General features: G+C 41.5%; 1 protein-coding gene across 4 annotated transcripts; it reads left to right on the forward strand.

The window, feature by feature from the left end:
- Positions 1–1,916: 1,916 nt before the first annotated feature.
- On the forward strand, positions 1,917–19,493 carry SLC30A4 (solute carrier family 30 member 4). Of its 4 annotated transcripts, XM_074837796.1 has the most exons (7): positions 2,099–2,589; positions 7,548–7,694; positions 13,017–13,170; positions 13,421–13,634; positions 13,934–14,039; positions 16,342–16,476; positions 17,151–19,493. In XM_074837796.1, the coding sequence occupies exons 1-7, from the start codon at positions 2,199–2,201 to the stop codon at positions 17,303–17,305; spliced, it is 1,302 nt and encodes a 433-aa protein (XP_074693897.1). In that variant the 5' UTR covers positions 2,099–2,198; the 3' UTR covers positions 17,306–19,493. The 4 variants fall into 4 exon arrangements, 2 of the variants coding, with proteins under 2 accessions (XP_074693898.1, XP_074693897.1); XR_012624906.1 differs by lacking the exons at positions 13,421–13,634; positions 13,934–14,039; positions 16,342–16,476; positions 17,151–19,493 and adding an exon at positions 7,923–8,084 and having other exon boundaries at positions 1,917–2,589; positions 13,017–13,144; XR_012624905.1 differs by lacking the exons at positions 13,421–13,634; positions 13,934–14,039; positions 16,342–16,476; positions 17,151–19,493 and adding an exon at positions 11,130–11,352 and having other exon boundaries at positions 1,934–2,589; positions 13,017–13,144.
- Positions 19,494–19,731: the final 238 nt, after the last annotated feature.

Consider the following 19,731-nt stretch of genomic DNA (forward strand, 5'->3'; position numbering starts at 1 on the left):
CCCCAATGCAAAGCCCAACAATTTAAGACAGTTTTACAAGCAGTTGTTTTGGTGGCTCATTCCTGGCTAGTCATTCGTGCCTGTGTGTGCTCGCTCACTTGTGCTGGTACAAGTGGTGAAACTGTTGAAACACAGAGTTAAATCATGCAGAGAGGAGAACAAAAACAATAAGAATGGCTGAACTGGAACACAGCTGGGAGCACTTCCCTAGGCAGCAAGGCTGGCTTAACAGGTTCCCAGCCTCCACTGCTCATTCTGATGCCCACACTGTTCGCTGCCCCCTCAGTTGGCATATGGATATTTATGCAAGCTGTGATCACGAAAGCAGTCTCAGTTACACCTACCCAAGCCCCTCCAATATGTATTTTTTTAATTCTGACCCATTTCAGGGACCCAGTTCATCATTTGTCCTCAAAACAATTGTGCTGGTAAACCTGCCGGGGGGAATTATGAGGTGGGTGAGAGGGTCAGGGATGTCACCTCTTTAGCCACCTGGGGAAGAATAATTTGAGATTACTTGCTCAGAAAACGGCCACATTGTAAAGTGGCAAGGGAGCTTAGACAAAGATTAATACTGTTTATTTCTGGGCATAGTTACGGAGAACAACAATAAGCAATCTTCACCCAAGGCCAGTTTACCACGCACAACTCCTGCAGGGTCAGTTCCAAGAAGGGGCTCGCTCCACCTCCCGTGGCACCACCCCATGTGTGCCAGAATCTGCTATCAGCCCTTGGCCAGAAAGGGAGTGCCTTTCTCCAAAACCTTGCAGTTCTATATAACTCTCCAGTCTTTATTTGGTAATTTCCTTCAAGCATGTCAAAAAACAGGATATGTACTTGCCCTCAGGCAGGCGTATTTTTCCAGAAACGTTTATGAGTTAGGGAACTGACTGATGCAGTAGCAAAATTTGGCCACGGGTACAAACTGGCCCTGTGTATCTGTAGTCTGGAAATTAGAAAATTGCTGGTACTCAGACCAGTGAGGAGGGCAAATAACCTCTCAACAGAATTAATAAAGGAAAAAAATCTAATTACTTTTAAGTTAGAGCACAGTTATGAAAGGAATTATACAACAGCAGGGCCTCTGAGGTTTGTTTCTGCCTACATCCTTTAAGGAATGTTCAGAAAGGTGCATGTGACTGCCCACAACAGGACACTGCCCTAACGGGAGTTACTGGAAACGGTGTGAAGAACCGTGTCTGTGGCTGGGGCTACACAATGCAAACTTGGGACATTTAAAATTTGAAGTCAGAGCACAGAACTATGCAATTCAGGCTTCCAGTGTTCAGGGAAACAGCTGCTTGTCTACCAACAGATCATATTTGGGTTTTGCGGCTTTTCCGCATGACATTTATCCACCGCACACAAACGCCCGTAGGACGGGAAGAGCCCGCCGGGCCACCGCGGGGGAAGCGCGGCTGCTGCACGGCCGGGCGCTGCTGACCGCCACCGGGCGACCCCCCGCCGCCCTCCGAGCTCCGCGGCCGCGCCCGGCCCCGCGCACCGCGGCCCCACCACCTCGGCGGGCAGCGTAGGGCGCGGCGAGACGACGGCACCCGGGCTCGAACCCGCCGTCGTCCCGTGCGGGCGGCGCAGGCGCAGTGCCGGCGGGGGCCGCGGCGCTGCGCGGGCGCGCAGGGGATGCCGGCTGCCGGCCCGGCCCGCCCCCCCCGCTCCGCGCCCACTGCTGCCGCCCTCCGCGGGGCCGGCCCGGGCGCAGCGCCGGGCGCGGGAGCGCGCAGGGGTTTCGGCTGAGGCGCGGCCCCCGCCCGCGGCGGCGCTGGGAGCGAGGCGCGGATGGATGTGACGCGCGCGGCGGCGGCGCCGCTCCCCCTGCGCCGGCGGGGAGGCGGCCCTGCGCCCGGCGCCGCCTGCCCGGCCGCGCCGTGACCGGCGCTGCGCCGGCGGGGGGACGGGCTCGCTCGGCGGGGTGGCGCGGGGCGCCGGCGCTGACAGCCGCCCGCGGTGCGGATCGGTTAGCGCCGGGGCGCTCGGCGGCGGAGCCCCCGCGGTGCGCGGCGGCCGGTCTGCGCGGGGCCCGGCCGGGCGAGGTGCGGGACATGCCCTGACGGGACGGCGAACGGACGGGCGCCGCCTGCGCGGGGGAGCTGCGCCAGCGGGAGCCGCGCCCGGCGGATCGGCCGCAGCCCGGCGAGCCCCCCTCCTCCTCCCGCTTCCCCCCGGGCGCCGCCGCCGCTATGGCCGGGCCCGGGCTGTGGACGAGCATCAGGTCCCTGCTGCGGAGGAGCGAGGACCCCTTGTTCCTGAACGACTCCAGTGCCTTTGACTTCTCGGACGAGGTGGGGGACGAGGACTTCCCCCGGTTTAACAAGCTGCGAGTGGTGGTGTCGGACGACGCCTCGGAGGCGGCCCCGGAGACGCCGGTGAACGGGGCGCCCCTGGGCCTGCCCTCGGACGACGAGTCGTTGCTGGAGCGGGAGGGGGCCCCGCGCGGCGGCCGGGCCGGGCGGGCGGGCCCCTGCAGCGGCTGCAGCAGCCGGCGGGAGCGCTCCAAGCAGAGGAAGGTGAAGAAGCGGCTGACTCTCGCCGCCCTCCTCTACCTCCTCTTCATGACGGGGGAGCTCATAGGTGAGTCGGGGGCTTTTTGTGCCGTCTCTGCGGCCCGGGTGCCTCCCGGCCTGTTGGCCTGCGCCGGCCTCGGTCTTAAATATTTACCGAGAGAAACCATCTGTCAGTTAGAGAGATTAGCTGCAAGTTCAGAGGGTGGGTAGGAGCGAAGTCCACCTGTATTTTCCGTGCAAGGAAAGAAGGAGGAATTTGCAACTTCCCTTACCTGAATCTCATCAGTCCCCCCAAAGGGCATAAAACGCGCGGGTTTTTGTACGTCTGATGGCTTTTTGTTTTTCCTTGTAAGTGTCTCTTACAAGTTTGTAAGGTGTTTTTAGCAAGGGAGAAGCAGCGTTTTACTACAGACACGAATAAAAGAAGATGAACAATTTCATCCTCGGTATTTTTTAATTACTGCCATAAAATCTTGCTGTGTTTGCAAGAAGAGGAGGGAAATAATGAAACGAATATTGGGGCGGATTTGACCTTATTCACCAGATACAGCAATACACTCTGTTACTTAGAGCTGACAAGACAAATCCGGAGCTATCAATAACAATCCGGTGAAGAAGCCACTCTCTTGACAACTTCCCGATGTCCTGCTGTGCTCTGGACTAGCGTGGCTCCATCCAGACATGAGCATATTTGCTTGTATGGGCAAAGTCAATTAAAGTAATAGGTATTTTAACACCTCCCATTACAACACATAAGAATACCAAGTAGTTTGATTAGGTTCTTTGTGGTGTTTGTTTGTTAGTACTTGGCAGAAGTATGGTGGGCTTTTACCTGGAAATGTGCTCCTGTGTCAGCATCTGGTTGGTGTTGGTCAGAAGAATGAACGTGGTGCTCACGTTCAGCTTTTGTTGCTCCCTCCTAAAGGCATGGTATCATTTGCTGTTCAGGCTGAAGAGAACCTGTGCTTTCTTTACACAGCAGTCTGTACAAAGCAACTGCTTTATTTCATAGGCTATAGCCACATAGGTTTGAAATAAAATTAAATTTGAAGGTCCCCTAGATGCATAGATTATTAAGTGTTATGCCTTTGCCATTATCTAATCATTTTTACAAAGGACAGTATTTATCTTTTAATCCCTGTTCACTTATCAATATCGGTGTCCTGTTACCATCTGTCTTTTGGATAAGTCCATGCCATTCAGTGCAAGTGTCCGCTTGGTGCTGCTCAGCCTCCTGAAGAATAAACTCTCTCATCCACTTTCCCCCGATTTGAAGCAGTGGGGAGCATTGCACAGCGCCGGTACATTGATGGGTATGTTGAGCCAGGTCTGTCTTAACAACTATAACAATTAGTTGCTTTTAAATTGCTTTCATTTTATCGTACAAGTCTAAATCAGAGCTAATCAGATGAATTGTTTGCCATAATTCACCAGGAAAAAAAAAAAAGTCACCAAAACTTTCTGGAAGTAAAGAACAGAGATGCCTCAGGTATAGTGACATGGGACCTACATCCTCCTCCTCACCTATGCCAGCTGGGTCAGTAATGACTGAAGATCTGACATTTGCTTGTGTGAAGTGAGCTCATGCTTTTGGATCACTTGCCCTAGGACAGTGGTGAATTGTATCTTTAAGACAGAAACTTCTACAAGATGGGTAGGGAGCAAAATCATTGCTTGAGTATAAATAATACAGTTTGTCCCACATATGTAGAAGAAATCCCTAGGAGAAATGGTCTGTTTTTCAGAGAGAGACCACAATATTGACTGTATCTGCACCAGTTTTATTTGTGGCCTTATTTCAGGAACGTGGGTTAATAGAGAAAAAGTGGTTTTGTCCTTTAACATCTCTCAGTATGTGGTTAGTCATTAATAATACTGCCACAATACATCAGTTTATTATGGATAAGACACTTCACATCAAACCTGTTGCAGGGATCTGGTTGAATGCCTGCATTTGCCCCCAGCTCCATTTTTTTCTCTGGCTGAGATTTTGGTTCAGCATGAACTCAGGTAAATTCGATAAGCAACATAGTGTTATATATATCTCAGATGTTGACATCCTTTAACATGAGAGTGATTTTATTTGATTGTATTAATATCCAAGTTCTGATATATGCTGAATTTAGTTCATCTGAAGGGCCCCTACTGAATAATATATCTGGGCTGTTGGCAGCTTGATGCGGAAGTCACTAAGAGTGTATCTGTTAAGGCCTTCAGATCCGATTCATGCTACTGTAACCTCTTCACATCTAGTGCAGGGAGAGCTCTAGAAATAATAGGTGTTGAGAGTAAAAATACTCTCTCATCACTGTCACATCATCTGTTGTTTCGCCGTTACAGCGAGGACTTCTGCAGGCTCAGCTCAGGGTGGCGGATTTTTCTGTACAAAGCGATGGTACTGTAGTGTGGGCTCATCCTCCTCAGGTTTATTTCATTATTTGGGCACTGGGGCAGACAGCACTAAGGGCCAGATCCATAAAATATTCAGGCGTCCCACTTCCACAGAGCATAAATTGAGGACTTGGGTATCTGTATTTTTGTGGATCTTGACCTGAACGACTTGTCATAGGGCAAGTAAGCAGCAGCAGAACAAGTAATTAAAGGTGAAGTCCTCAAGTCCTGGGTCAGTGCCCTACATGTTTAATTTTATTTCACTCCAGCCCTTCATTGTGTTCTGTTGGGTTGGTTTCAAGTTTTGGAACTTTTTGAATTGACCTGTAGCTCAGGTATTTGGGAAACTTTGATCATATAGGACATTTTAACTGACTTCTTTGTGATCTTTGACAGATTTGAGTTTCTGGGAAAAAGGCAAAGACCCTATCAGACAATTAATTTGTTCAGTAAAAATCTTTCTGCTGCCTGTTACCGATGTCAAGATGAAGGAAATCTTGTTTCAGCAGCTTTTTTGGTAAAATCTTGATTGGCATATTTTTTTCCAAAGTATAGCCAAGCTCATTACCCCAGCCCACCTCAGTGTTTGTTGTTTAATTTGATGAACAGTCATTGTGAAAGTCAGATAACAACTTACACTTTGGGGGAACCATTTTGCATCAAGAAATGAAAAACATATTGTAAGTCCTAGTTAGCTTTTCTGACAGGATTTTGATGTTTTCAGCTATGTTTAGAGACTTCTAATTGATCATCCAGGAGGAGGACTGCTGTCCTTCACGGGTCACTGAAAACAGTGGTGAGCCATCAAGCTGTCTATTTGTAAAGGTTAGAGATGTCTTTTTTTTCCAAGTTGCCAATGGTGTTTAAAGAGCCCTTAGGCAGTACCTTTAACCGAGCAATGAACCAATACATTTGGAAACAGAGAACCTTTGATTTCAGAGTGTCATAAATCTCAATTATGTTTTCTTAATCCACATGCTGCATTACGATTAGCTTCAGTACCTGAATTCCTTCTTTATAATTTTATTTTTAAAGTCTTTAAAAGTGAGAGGCTAGCTGAAATAGAACTGACTCATCTTGGACTGAAGTGATTCTCAAAATTAATACATGTGAGTTAACAAACATACTTTAAATGATCATACATGTAAAGTACTGAATCGAATGTTCTTCGATATGAATTATTGTTTCTTCTGTGTTGACTATAAAAGAGGCCAAGTTGCACATTTCTAAGTCATATTTTAAAAAAATTATGGGATAACACAAATTAATTCAGAAAGTAAAGACATAACTAATTTTACTCAAAAAGCTACTGAATTGTTAAATCTTAAAACCTCATTATTTTTGAGTTGTGATGGCCTTTGGAAAATTTCAGCCTCAGAAGAATTTGACTTAAAAACCTATGAATAGCTGAAGAAGGGGGGATGGAGGAAAGGAACTGGCTGAAATGTGGTGTATTTGGTAGTCACCCACAGTACAGGCCATACTACAGTATCAGCCACGCTGCTTGTGTTTGGCTGGGGAGGAGAGCGTAGCTCTGTCTGCAGGTGTATATGTACAAACACCCACAGCCATACACCCCCCCCCCCTTTTATGACTGGCCTTGAAAGCAATCAGCCAGTTGTGAATTTCCCTTTGCTATCTCCGCATGGTCAGCCTCTTCACTGAGACAGTTTTAACTGTATATGAAGATACCTTTACGTGAAATGTTAGTTGGAGCCTCGAGCCTGCCAAATGGCACGCCAGCTGCATGCTTTGCTCAGTAGAATTTACAGGCTGAATGGCAATCTCAAGGTAAAAAGAGAAGCTAAATAATAGCTGAGCTGACACCGAAGATGTGATCTTTTCTGAGAAAATGGGCTTACCTTCATGCGTATGAAAGACAACACAGCCTGTCCTTGATTCCACTTTGGATAAGAGATGCTTAAGAGAGAGGCGGTTGTTTAAATTGCTCACCCATCCAGTAGTAGCATTAGCAATTGAATTGGAACAAAGATACTAACCTTTGATCTGAGGTTATTTGTCTCAATGCAGTTCATAATTACAAGAAAAAATTATGGTAATAAATAACAAAGAAAAACTGTGCAAGTGAAAGTCATTATCTGCAGCATATATTGGCAGAACTTACACACCCCTGCCAGGTCAGGGAATAGTGAAGGTTAAAAGATAATGTAATAAGAAGGGGGCAGGGCAAATTTCCTTGCCATTGAGTCATTGGATTTCTGTCCCTGTTCTGTAATGTCAAAATATTTAACAGATGTAGTTTAGTAAAAGGACCAGCTGATTAAACGCGTATTCAATAATATATAGAGAACAGATACAAAACTGCTTTGGGCCTGATCTTGCAAACGTTATGATGCAAGTAGTCTCTGTGAGAATACCAGGAGTGAATCCTTCCTATGTTACTCTTAATAGAAAGCGCACTTCACTGCACTTCTGGCTATGGTAGCTTTAAATTATAGCATGACATTTTGATTGTAATGGCAAAGAAAACCTGTTTAGTGACTATAAGAAGGGCTCCCATGCACTTAATGCACTGTTCTGGAAAAAAACCAACCAAACTGTAAGCTGTGCCAAGAGGATATTATCTAGAATCATTAATGTCACACATCCTGACTTTTCCAACTTTGTTTTCAGGTGGATATGTTGCTAACAGTCTAGCAATTATGACAGATGCACTTCATATGTTAACTGACCTTAGCGGTATTATTTTGACCCTGCTTGCTCTCTGGCTGTCTGCAAAATCTCCCACAAAGAGGTTCACTTTCGGATTTCATCGCTTAGGTATGTAGATATCAGCTTTTGCTATTATCAGAGTATTTTAAGCAACAACTGTAAAGATCACCTAATTCTAGAATAGGTAACTAGACAGAAAGTAGCAACAAACCTAGAAGTTGCTTTATGTTAACACCATGACTCTAATGTCCTTTCACTGGCTGTCCACTACATAGGTTGCATTGTCACAAGGGAACATGTAATAAAAAAAAATTTTTTAAAAATTTTAAATCTCAGCCAAAAGTGAAGTTTGAGGCAGAGTTTCACCCACTGGGAGCAGGATGAGTCTTTCCATCTCTGTGGAACTAGGACTTAGTGCATTCAGGGTTAAATTCTGAATGCTGGATTCATCTTCCATCTTAAACATGAAGGTTGGGGTATTGGATACACTATGACATTGTAAGTATGACTTCCTACAAATGAACCATGGCCTAAAAAGTTTAAAAAGGGTTCAGAGGACGAAAGCTGTCCCCCAGCAGGAACAAGGGTGGATACGTGTTTCACAGCCCATCCATCGTTACTGAGCATTAGGTCAGGCCCCTGTGCACCTTTGTGCTTTGGAATTGAGGCTGTTGAGCAAAAGAGGGACACATTCTTTGGTCACTCACTGCTGTACCATGTTACTGCTTGTGTGACACACTGAGGAGCTTGTTGGTGCAGGAGCTGTACATGTCAGTCAGTTGTTCACAAGAGATTATTGCCACTGCCCAGGATTTACGAAGTCCCATTGACTTCAGTAGAATTATGACACTGGAAAAAGGTCCTATTCAACATGAAAAGCGACATCTTAATCCATAACAAAAAAGTTCTGCAGAGCGTATCAGAGAGCTCTGCCCTGCCAAGAAGCCGCATAAATCAGTTTTCCTCTTGCACTCCCCAAACTGCAGTAAGCAGAGGTCAAAATGTCCCATGGTTTGCAATACAGTAAGTTACTTAACCTCTGCCCGTTTTAGGTGTCTGTAAGAAGAAGTATAAACGGTATTATGCACTAAACCTTGGAAAGGCATTTTCAGGATTCATTGCTTCATGTTTGGAAATGTAACGATGATAAAGGGTGTTTTCATGTGGTTGCTAACTGGATATAATAACTCGTAATACACAGCTGCGGGTCTTGTAGACATTTTACCAAAAGCTTCAACCTTTATTTTTCATGAAATAGATAATTCCTGGTGTCACAGTTTGCTACCTCTGCTCTATACATTCCATAGCATATATTTTTCAAGGAATTTCAAAGTCTAGTGTAGTCATTATTTGCAATTCTTATTTTGGCTGCTAGAACAGCAGTAGAATTCAACAACTCCATCACTCCTAGTCATTTGTCATCAGTTAGTCACTAATGCATGAATGCATAACTCTGTACACCAGCAGAGATCTTTGGGGCTTTAGCAAGAAAGCGTTAACAATGCCAGCATTTCCCATTACAAAGTTTTCTTTCAAGAAGTTTTAATTTTGCGATAGGAGCTCCCCTAATACTGAAACCTGACCTTGCACGTATGCCCCTGGCATTTGCTCGTACTCTCCAGAAGGATGTTTGCTAGCATTTATACATACTTTAACCCTATTTAAAACTAATTTAAGTAGTTTATATGTGTATCTTGTAACTTTTCTAAAACCAAATAGTACATACATTGAACATGCCATGGCCTAGCTTAAAACAGGAGTTAATCTTAAGAAAAATAAAAGAAACTTACTTAACTATTAAAATCTTAATCAGTTCTGTAAATTTTCACTGACTTTTCAGTTAATTTGAGGGCTCCATAGCACTTTGCAAACACAAATGCCTGAGGATTCTTGCCACCTCACTTTATGTTTCTTTTTTTTTTCCATTTTACTGCCAAGAAAAATACTGGCCAGACTGATCTAGTGGTGGCCCATGGGCTGGATCTGGCCCACAAAAGTAGTTCGTATCGCCCACCATCTTCTGCCTGGGAGAAGCTACGGGGAGCAGCTTCTCAATTCTGCAACAATTACTCCTTCTTTTCTGCTGCCTAGTGCCAGTAGGTGGTCAAACACTAGAACAGGTTTCAGAGTCTCCACAACTGGAAGTACTCAGAACCCAACTGGACACAGCCCTGAGCAACCTGCCTAGTTGACCCTGCTTTGAGCAGGACTGCAGAGTTTCCAGGGGTTCCTTTTCTACCTCAGCCATTCTGTGCGAGTGGCAGCAGTGCAGGTCACTCTGCTGGAGGAGGACTAGAGCCTGGGGGTGGGGGGAAGAGTTTCTGTGGCTGCAGTGAGGAAGGGGAGTTGGGTAAAGGCCCCTGCAAGAGACGCCCCCCAAACCTTGACCTAGGCTCTGCAAGTACAGAAGATGGGATAGTTCAAAATTACCATACCCATTTTTTTTTAAAGTCACATTTGTGAAATTTATTTGCCTGTTTTTAGGCACCGGGTCTGAATGCCGTGGCCTCAGGGCCCAGTTTCACACATCAGTGAATGCTGGCAGTGGAACAAAGCTGCTTCTAGAGTACATCCTAGCTGTAACACATTTTTGCACATAACCTATATGTAAGAAGCTTGTCAGCAAATAATAAGAGCTCAACAATAGCTTGAATTTCATGAGAGAGATGTTAAAACATGACAGAATGTTAAAAATAGGGTACAGATTGAGCATCTGTCACAGAAAAAATGTGGAGCATTTGTTTAAAGCTGGAAATATGTGCAAGAACTATCTCATTGCTGATCTGCTTTGCATTAAGTTTTAAGATCATCTATACATAACAGTAAGCACAAAAACATTCTAATGAACAATGTTTCTGGTGCTCATTATCACTTTTGTTTGCGGAACGATGAATTTTCAAACTCATTCCTATAAACATTGCATGGTAAAGGCAACAGACCTATTAGTTGTCTAGTCAAATTTCAGAAGGGATTTAGCACTAGTTTTCATTTATTTGAATTCTCTTTGAATGCGCACAGTATGTATGCTCCATCTTCAGTTTTATTCCATTTTCAGTGGTGAAAAGGAAGCTGACAGATTCAGGAATGGGTTAGAAGAGTGAAGACAAAATAATGGAAATTACAGTCATGTCTAAAAAGGATTATATTCTTGAAGCCAAAAATAGTTCTGTTTCACCACCAAGTGGAGATACCTCCTTCTCAGCAAGACACTGAGCAGATTTAAGCATAGATATGGAACCTGGCATTTTTCCATTGCTGCAGAGACAATGTTAGTAATGACAGAATCAGTCAGTCCACTGAGACAGTGCATAGTTCATTTCACAAGAAGTGAAAGATCTCAGCACAAATCTACAATGCTGACATGACAGTGACTGTGAAAGAAACTGCAAGGAAAACACTGGTTTCCGTTGCAGAAAACATGGTTTTAGATTGTAAAGCCACAATACGTTATTCCTCTGGTAAATACTAATGTACTATGGCTTCACAAATTTTTTAAAAAGCATTCTGAAAAACCTTCTAAGCAACATATTGGTTTTTTTTAAGGCTGTTGCCCTGAATAATCTGCCTGCTTTGTAAAGAACACTACCACTTGCATGGATATTTCCAGGATTTTCATGTTCCTCTGATATCATCTGAGATTGTGACAGTTGCCTTTCAGAGCCTTGTTACTGCCTGGTAATGCTGGTACTCGTCCAGGCATTGACACGCTACCGAACAGCTGAATGCGTTGGTGTTTCTTCTTCCATAATGATGTTAAAAATTCACTGTACGGATCAAGTGATTTTGGTGATATTGAAATGCTTATATAGCTGAATGGTTTTTACTGTAATATTCAATAAATAAAATTAAGGCAGTTCTTTGTTAGAAATTACAGTTTCTGCAGTAACCAAAGTTGTACTACCACTGACAGATTCAAAGCAGAGGGAGAAGGGAGGCAATTCTCAGATCAGTATTGGAGCTGTGGTATAGTCAAGAGCAGAATTTTGCCCTTACTGGGGAGTAAATCAGGGCAACATGTGTGGAACAAGGGGGAAAAACAACCGCTACAATTTCCAGTAAATTAATTCCAACTCTGATCTTTGAATTCACACAGGAGGGCTAAGATCCCAGTGATCCATCTGGCAAGTGCCAGTAATGAGCGTTATGCATAATGATTACAGATTACTCAGGCATGGCTGTGGATTTACATGCAATACAATGGAGTTAGCATTAAGGTTTTCCCAGTGCTTTCTGTAAAGCCCTGTATTAATTTGATTATAACTGAGACAGTCTTTTAACTGGGCTAGTATTTTCTCTGTCAGGTATCTTGCCCTTTTTTTTTTATTTATTTTTTTTATTAGTTTCAGCTGCAACAGGGCAATTGTTTTCAGAATATGAAGCTAGGGGGTAAAAGTATGTTTATGTTGAAAGGAATCTGGTGATCCAATTGGAAATACCTATATTCTTTATAGTGGGACCTTAAAACTGTAGTGTGGTCCCATTCTCCTCAGGTTTATGTATGCTATTACCAGCCCAATTTCATGGCTTGGGTACTGAGGCAGACAGCACTAAGGTCCCGACCCATAAAATATTCAGGCCTATTTACCTCACATCAGAACAGCAGGAACCTTGTAGAGAGCTGTAACCACTTTCCACAGATATAAATGGCAGTGTAAGGTGCAGGACAACGCAGTACTAGGAGTTTTATTAACTTTCTAATTTTCTCTTTATTTATATGTATGTGCCCTTTCGAAAGTCCCTGCTGATCAGATAAAATTCCTACACCAAAATGTTGGTCATAACACTCTTTTGTGAAAGATGAGTATTTGGTAAACATTAGATAATGTTAAAACAGCATGTTACAGCAATACAGAAGCTTACGTTAAGCAATCCATAGCTGAAAACTGTGATAAATAATGTGTATGTACACATATGTCAAGAAGCTTAGGAGTAATATGCATGACAAGTTTGTACTGTTCAGTTTCTTACTATTTTTATAATTTTTTCTCCATCCTAAATACAAAAGGATATATAAAAGTAATTTCTAAATCCAGCTTAATACTGTGGACCCTTGAAATCAAGCTTTCTCTTATTTGTACGTGGGCTGGTGATGTCTGAGATCACCTGTCTTCCTCTCCTCTGAACAGGGCCTTTGTCTGTGACTTCTCAGGCAAAAGTTTTGGGTTGTCTGAAGAAGTCACAGTCATCACCCGTGCAGAAGTTTTCACAGAAAACATAATTTGAGGGATATACTGACAGGGAAGTGTGAAGGTGTTAACTCCATCTGTTAATCCTATTCTATGAGTTTTATTTACTGCACAACAGTTGTGCATTAGGGTTATGATACACATAAAAGAGTTAAAATAATTAAGGCTCTGTACACATTCTAATTTGGAAATAGAAATAGATCTGAGACTCACTTTTGTAATGTTGTTTCCTTTCTGTTTGCAGAAGTATTGTCAGCCATCATTAGTGTATTGCTGGTCTATATCCTTATGGCATTCCTCTTGTATGAAGCTGTTCAAAGAACTATCCATATGGACTATGAAATAAATGGCGATATCATGCTGATTACAGCAGCAGTTGGTGTTGCAGTTAACTTAATGTAAGATCTCCCTTTCTCTCCATTAACACTTACAAATGTATTTCTGAATAAGCCGCTAATTCATTCATGGCCTGTAACTTTCTCATGGGCTGTAATCTTGCTGGGCCTCTTCATTTTGATAAGTAACACAAGAAGTGATACTGAGTATTACTTTTTCAGTTCTTTGATTGAAAGGAAAGAAAAAGAAAAAAAGCAACAAAAACCCCACCCACCAAACCCTAAAGCCTAAAGCCTGTTTTTCTTCTTTCAGAATGGGTTTTTTGCTGAATCAATCTGGCCACCTTCACTCCCACTCCCATTCCCACCGTCACTCTCACATACCTCAGTCGAACTCTCCTAACACAGCCCACAGCAGTAGCCATGGACACAGCAGCCTTGCCGTGAGAGCAGCATTTGTACATGCCCTTGGGGACCTGGTACAAAGTATTGGTGTGCTCGTAGCTGCATATATCATACGCTTTAAGGTAAGGAATGGCTAGTTTTTGAGGCAGGGTGGAATTTTTCTAATTTAAACTCTGGTGATTAAATTAAAAAGGGGCTTGTTTTTGTAAATTATTAAAAAAAATACTTTGTGATATTCTATTACAAGCTTCATACATTCATGCAAAATAAGCAAAAACTATCTCCAAGATGTATTTTGTAACTATTCAAACAGAAAGAAATACTCATGAAAGTTGGAGCTACAACTGCATTTTCTAAGTCACATTTTTATAAGTGAGCTTATTGTCATACGTCCTTTAACACTTTGGAACTTCCCTTGCAGCCAGAATACAAGATCGCTGATCCTATATGTACATATGTATTCTCCATACTGGTGATTTTGACAACAGTTCGAATTCTCTGTGACACAGGGGTTATTATTCTGGAAGGTAAGGTCTGTGCACAGTCTGCAGTACTTTACATGTCAAATATCAGTGAGCATTGGCGCTTTTTTGACATCATGATCACCATCTTTGACAAAGTGGATTGTGTCTGGAGACCTTTTTATCCTGCTGCTGCTTTAGTCTGTTGGTTCTAGGTGGCTCATCTCAGTTGCAGCAGCCTTTAGGTGTCTGACCTCTGCCAGAATGACGCAAGTCCTAGCTCTGCTCACAGTTTATCGTCAGGAGATGGTAAAGTGAAATGTACAGAAATTTCTTGTGTGTCTGCAGTGGCTATCAGCTAAAGTAAGTGAACACTTGCCCAGACTCAGTTCCACACTTTCACTTTAATTACTTGTAAAGTTAAAGTGAATTTGTTTGCATGTAAAAGGAGGAAGCAAGCTTTGGCCAAGTGACTGGTCAGGTGGTTCGTGCCTGTCCCGTCTTCCCCTTTTCCACAAGTGCTGTTGTACTGCTTGCGTGCTTCTACTGTTATCACAGGGGAAGCTACAAGTAGAGTGGTGTCAAAAGGAGGAAGGAAACAAAAAGGAAAGAAAAAGCTGAAGAATCTTATTTCATGTGGTTACTTAGAGGGAAAGATGCCAGCAACATTCTTTGCATTATCATGGCTAACATGCCAACTACTACTGCTTGATCTAGTACTTTTACCCTATGAAAGTGAAGATGTTAGGGATGGGAGGAAAATCTCAGGTTTTAGCTGCACCTTCCTAGCTGTCTCATGTGAGTTATTATTGACTTTGCTTTTATTGTGTTACGAGGTTAAATCAAGAACCTGAAAATCTTCAGTGTCAAGTGCTTTTGCTGTCATTTACGAGGAAAAAAAAAATCTAACAAAATGGAAGTTCACCAAGACAAAAATGATGAAATTTGATTAAGAAACTTCAATTAGCTCCAAGTCAATAGCCAAGATTTAGCTGAAGAGATAAGACAAACTAATGGTGTATCAGATTCCTGATATTTTGAGTTGTAGCTGTTTGCATAGATATCCCAGTTGTCATAAAAATCTCTGAATTAATAATGCCATTAAAAGTGATGATACGGCTTTATGTATGCTAGGGAATTTTTCCAACTCAAATTCAGGATCTTCAGAGAATGGACTTGCATTTATATTGGAGACTACTTCTACAACATCAAGGTCCTTGGATTTGTATCAGTGTTCAGTATTAATTTAAACTTAAGTTTCATCATTATACTAGGAATGTAAATTAAAAATGTAAATGATTATCAAATGGAAGCAATAGATTCTAGCTTTTAATATAGATTTATCAGGCAGCATGGATGTGAGATATCGAAACTTAAGTCCAGGTTTCCTGGGAAAAACAAAAGCTGTAGAAATAATACCAGGCAGTTAGCTAGTTTTTTATCAGCTAAATAATTTTCGATGGTCTTCACTAGAAGGAAAATTTTGTTTAATGAGACAATCCTAGACACTAAACTTTCAAAAGACATGGCACTGGAACTAATATAGTTTAAAAGACAATAAAGCATCAGGTTCAGAGGGGAGTCATCCAAAAATTCTGAAGAAATTTGAGAAGAGAGTGTCTGAACTCCTCGTAGTATATATAATCAAACTCCATAAAACTGGAAGATAAGCAGTAAAAAGCTATGATGGAAACAAAACTATTCAGAAACAGAGTTTATTCAGTACTTTTGTACTAGTTTTTGACCCATGTTGATAATCTAAAATTTTGATTCTGCCCTTTTTACAGCTAAAGGGTGGAGTAGGGAAGCTATGGAAGTGCTGTAGCTGCTGAAAACACTATATCCAGAAGGTCCTGGTCAGTATAATCATTGATTTGCAAAGATGCCACACTGTAAGACAAAAGTCATATGTGTTAACCACTGCCCATGAATTACTATGAGCATCTGAAAATGATACCAGTTACCTGAAGAGAGAAGTTTCAGGAGACAGCAGGAGACAGGCCCTAGCATTTGTTTTTTTCAGATTCTGACCTTAAGAGTCTGTTCTAAGCAGCTACTAGGGGTTAGAGGCTGCGGTAAAGTTGTCTGCACAAGTACATCTCTCCAAAGGATCTAATGCTGGCTGTTGCCAGAGAGCAGATTCTGGACAGGACAAATTACGTTTTAGACCACACTGCAGTCTGTATCCGTACTGGACTTAATATGCCAATTTGCATGTTTTTCTCTGTTGATAATTCGGAAGTTACTAATCACTTCCAACAGCACAAATTATAAATTCTTTTGAGACTGAGATCTGTCATGACATTTTAAAGGCCACTGAGAGTTTGCAGAAGACAGAATTAATTTTATCTTGTATTTGTTATCACAGGAGTTCCAAGGCATTTAAACGTGGATCGCATTAAGGAAGACTTGATGAAAATTGAAGATGTTTATTCTATAGAAGATTTAAATGTTTGGTCTCTCACTGCAGGAAAAACAACTGCCATAGTTCACTTGCAACTAGGTAGGCTGCTGTGTAGCATAATTCTAAATCAAATCTAAGTGTAGGAAAAAACCCCCACTTTTTCTTGATATTGTTATTTAACCAAGAAATATTCTGGGAAAAAAAAATCTACTAATACGGTTTTGTACAGTGAGGTATAGAACTCATTGGCCCAGAAGTACATGGCCAAAGACGTGGTAAATGAAAATTGTGCAAAGAAAATATATTCATACTGAAACATCTAATACAGATTATTTGGATAGAAGGAAAAAAAAAAAAATTCTTCACAGCAATTCCCTTACTTTGTCCCAGGAAAGAGAGGGTGAAGTTCTAATGTGGAACAATCTGACATATGAAAAATAGATATGTTTTGCCAAAACATGTGCTGATTTAGACATCTAACAGTACCATGAATATTAGTTCTTAGTAAGAAAGCTCAATTTTTTGGGGGGTTGTGGGTGGGGGATGTGTCTAACACACATTTTTATCAAGATGTGATTCTAGTTAGAGGATATAGACCTAAAGGTATAAAGTAATATATAGAGAGTACAGAGTGACCACAGAACAATATTTAATTAATAAATGAGTGTGAACAAAGATTATTCTAGTTGTTAACACTGATAAATTTGAAAACAGCTGGATTGACCAGGTTTCTTGAGGAGTGAATTCTGTTCATTATTTTTTTGATTTTCCAGTTCCTGGTAGTTCATCTAAATGGGAGGAAGTTCAGTCCAAGGCCCGACAACTGCTGCTGAACACATTTGGAATGTATAAGTGCTCTGTCCAGCTTCAGAGTTACAAACAGGAAATAAGCAAAACCTGCGCAAGTTGTCAGAGTTCCAGTGCCTAATTTCATATGTTTTGGGAACTGCTGCCTTATTCTTTATCTTGTAGTCAAAAGACTGAGAGCAATAAATGCAAAATGAAAATGATCGAATAGAAAGCATTAATATGTGGATTTGTACCATGTAACAAGCAGCAGGGAGAACTGGTGCTGCAAAAAGTGCAGTGGTTGCCCTACAGAACATGTATTTCTCTCTCTCCCTTGTACTGGTTTATTCAATTTATTATGATTTTGAGACAAAGCTGTTTTCAGATTATTGTTTACAAACTGCAACGTGGCTCTGCAGATACCTCACAAATTACAGTCCAATATTGTCCTTTAATAACTACGTACCACAAAGTACCTGCACTCCAAATGGAGCATCAAGTATTCAGTGTTTCAATTCAAGTCTCTAATGCTGACCATGCCAGGGTTCCATAATAGTCACAATCCCTGAATTCATTATACAGTATTTTCGCAATAGTAATTTTCATGCAGTATCTTAAACCATAATGCATACAGTGCTAGTTGAATTCTTTTGGAAACTGTCTCTTTGGAGACACTGCAAAATACACAATTTACTGTACCCAGACCAGAAAGTTAGCTTTAATCTGGGCATTCAGAGATCCAGACAGGAAGATCCTTGCCCAGACTTCTGGTATTTAACTAGAGACCCAACACTGAACCCAAAGTGGTTTAAGTGATCAATTATCTTTAATGTATTTTAGAATAGGGTTTATACATTAGAAACAGGTTATTTATTTTACAAACTTTTGACTTGTAAAATGAATTTATTATTAATAATCTTGAATGTCTAAACCAACATTTGATTGACATTAAAAGGCCAGTTGATTAGCATGCATTCTAATTATAATTAATAAATGTCCTGTAATTGATTGTTTTTCCATAATTGTTTTGTTTGAAAAGTCAAATGATAGAAACTATGCTTGATGTGGAGATACTCTCAAACACAATCTACAGACATGCAAAATACATGCATCTATCAGGAAAGTTTTAGATAGGTACTACTCCCTCCGACACAGATCTCTAACCTTTTGGTCTTTGCTTTGAGCACAGTATGGCTGACAGGAACGCCACTGCAATAGGAGTCCCCACTACTTAGCTTTATTCATAAAGCAAAATCCAAGCAAGCTCAGTAACCTAGTGGTGCTGAACAGCAGTATCATAATCTTGTGTTGGACAACAATATCATAACAACCTGCAGAGGTAGAAAGGCCTTTTCTTATTTAGAAAGGGATGAGGCAATTTGGAAAGACTATTTATTCATCCGGACACCTCAAAGTCCACAAAACTGAATTGCTTAGCCTCATGGTGGAATGAATCCCTGTACTTTGAATGTACACAGGATAATAAAACCTGCCACTAAGCTATCATACACTTCCAAGCTCAGATTTACGTCTGCTTCTGAAGTCATTTGCATTGAAGAAGCTAAGGACAACAAGAATATGACCTGCAAAGTTCAGAAGATGGAAGAACTTGGCTTCAAATATTTTTTGCTTATTCTGTACTTTGATCTTTATGCAGAACTTCCACTGGCATCAAAAGTAGTTCTCTGTGTGGATCAGAAAAGAAAATTTTTGCCCAATAATGGATATTGCGATATTCAGCTGTGAATACTTAAGCTATGGTCTGTTTTGAAACTTGCTAGGGTTTGACATATTCATCAGGCTGATTTATACCTGCAATTGGTGGTAACAACCTTGGCTTCTTCCCTTTTTTTGAGGTAGGGGTCCCATGATGAATTTTTATTGGTGAAAACGACAGCACAGTATTTGGTCAAAGTGCACATAACACTGGATTATATTTGTTCTGGCAAAAAATGGGAACACTTGAGTACAGCATGGGAGCACATACAGCTCGGAGGCGAGGTAGCACTGTAGTTGGGAAGTTAATGCTTCAATACAAACACTATCATTAATTAAGCCATATCACAGTTCATGAAAAATGTGCATCCATCCTTACAAACTTACTGGAAAAAAAAATACCACAAACAAACAACAGGTATTTTGCACATACTAATACTGAAATAAGTTTTAATTAAATTGGGGTTTACAGTTGATGTAATTAGAAGTTGAAGTACAGTAGATATGTATTGTATTTGGAGTTTTTAAATAATTTACTACACATTTGTTTAATTGAAGAAAAAAGTGTGTTGCTTTATTGTGGGTTTTATTAAATCAATTATTAAACTTCACATTGTTGTCTTATAAAATATTTATTTGTATTGCTGTCTCTTGTCATCATCTGTGATTCTTACAGCAGTTTTTTGAAATGTCTGAACACTCAAGCTTAACTCAGTTTGGAGATGCTATATATAGAACGAATTATGTCTCCCTCTTTAGTCAGAACCATTTAAGTCTCATTATCTCCCATGCAATAGTTGCACTTTAGAAAATATAAGCTGACAAAGTATGGTGAAAGATCAGCCATTA

This window comes from Strix aluco, chromosome 12 (assembly GCF_031877795.1).
Source record: "Strix aluco isolate bStrAlu1 chromosome 12, bStrAlu1.hap1, whole genome shotgun sequence".
Lineage (NCBI taxonomy): Eukaryota > Metazoa > Chordata > Aves > Strigiformes > Strigidae > Strix > Strix aluco.

Excerpts from the sequence above, each read along its gene's own strand:
- SLC30A4 (XM_074837796.1), top strand. The coding sequence starts at position 2,199 with ATGGCCGGGCCCGGGCTGTGGACGAGCATCAGGTCCCTGCTGCGGAGG. Across the intron at positions 2,590-7,547 it reads CATGACGGGGGAGCTCATAG|GTGGATATGTTGCTAACAGT; the intron begins GTGAGTCGGGGG and ends CTTTGTTTTCAG. Across the intron at positions 13,635-13,933 it reads CATATATCATACGCTTTAAG|CCAGAATACAAGATCGCTGA; the intron begins GTAAGGAATGGC and ends CTTCCCTTGCAG.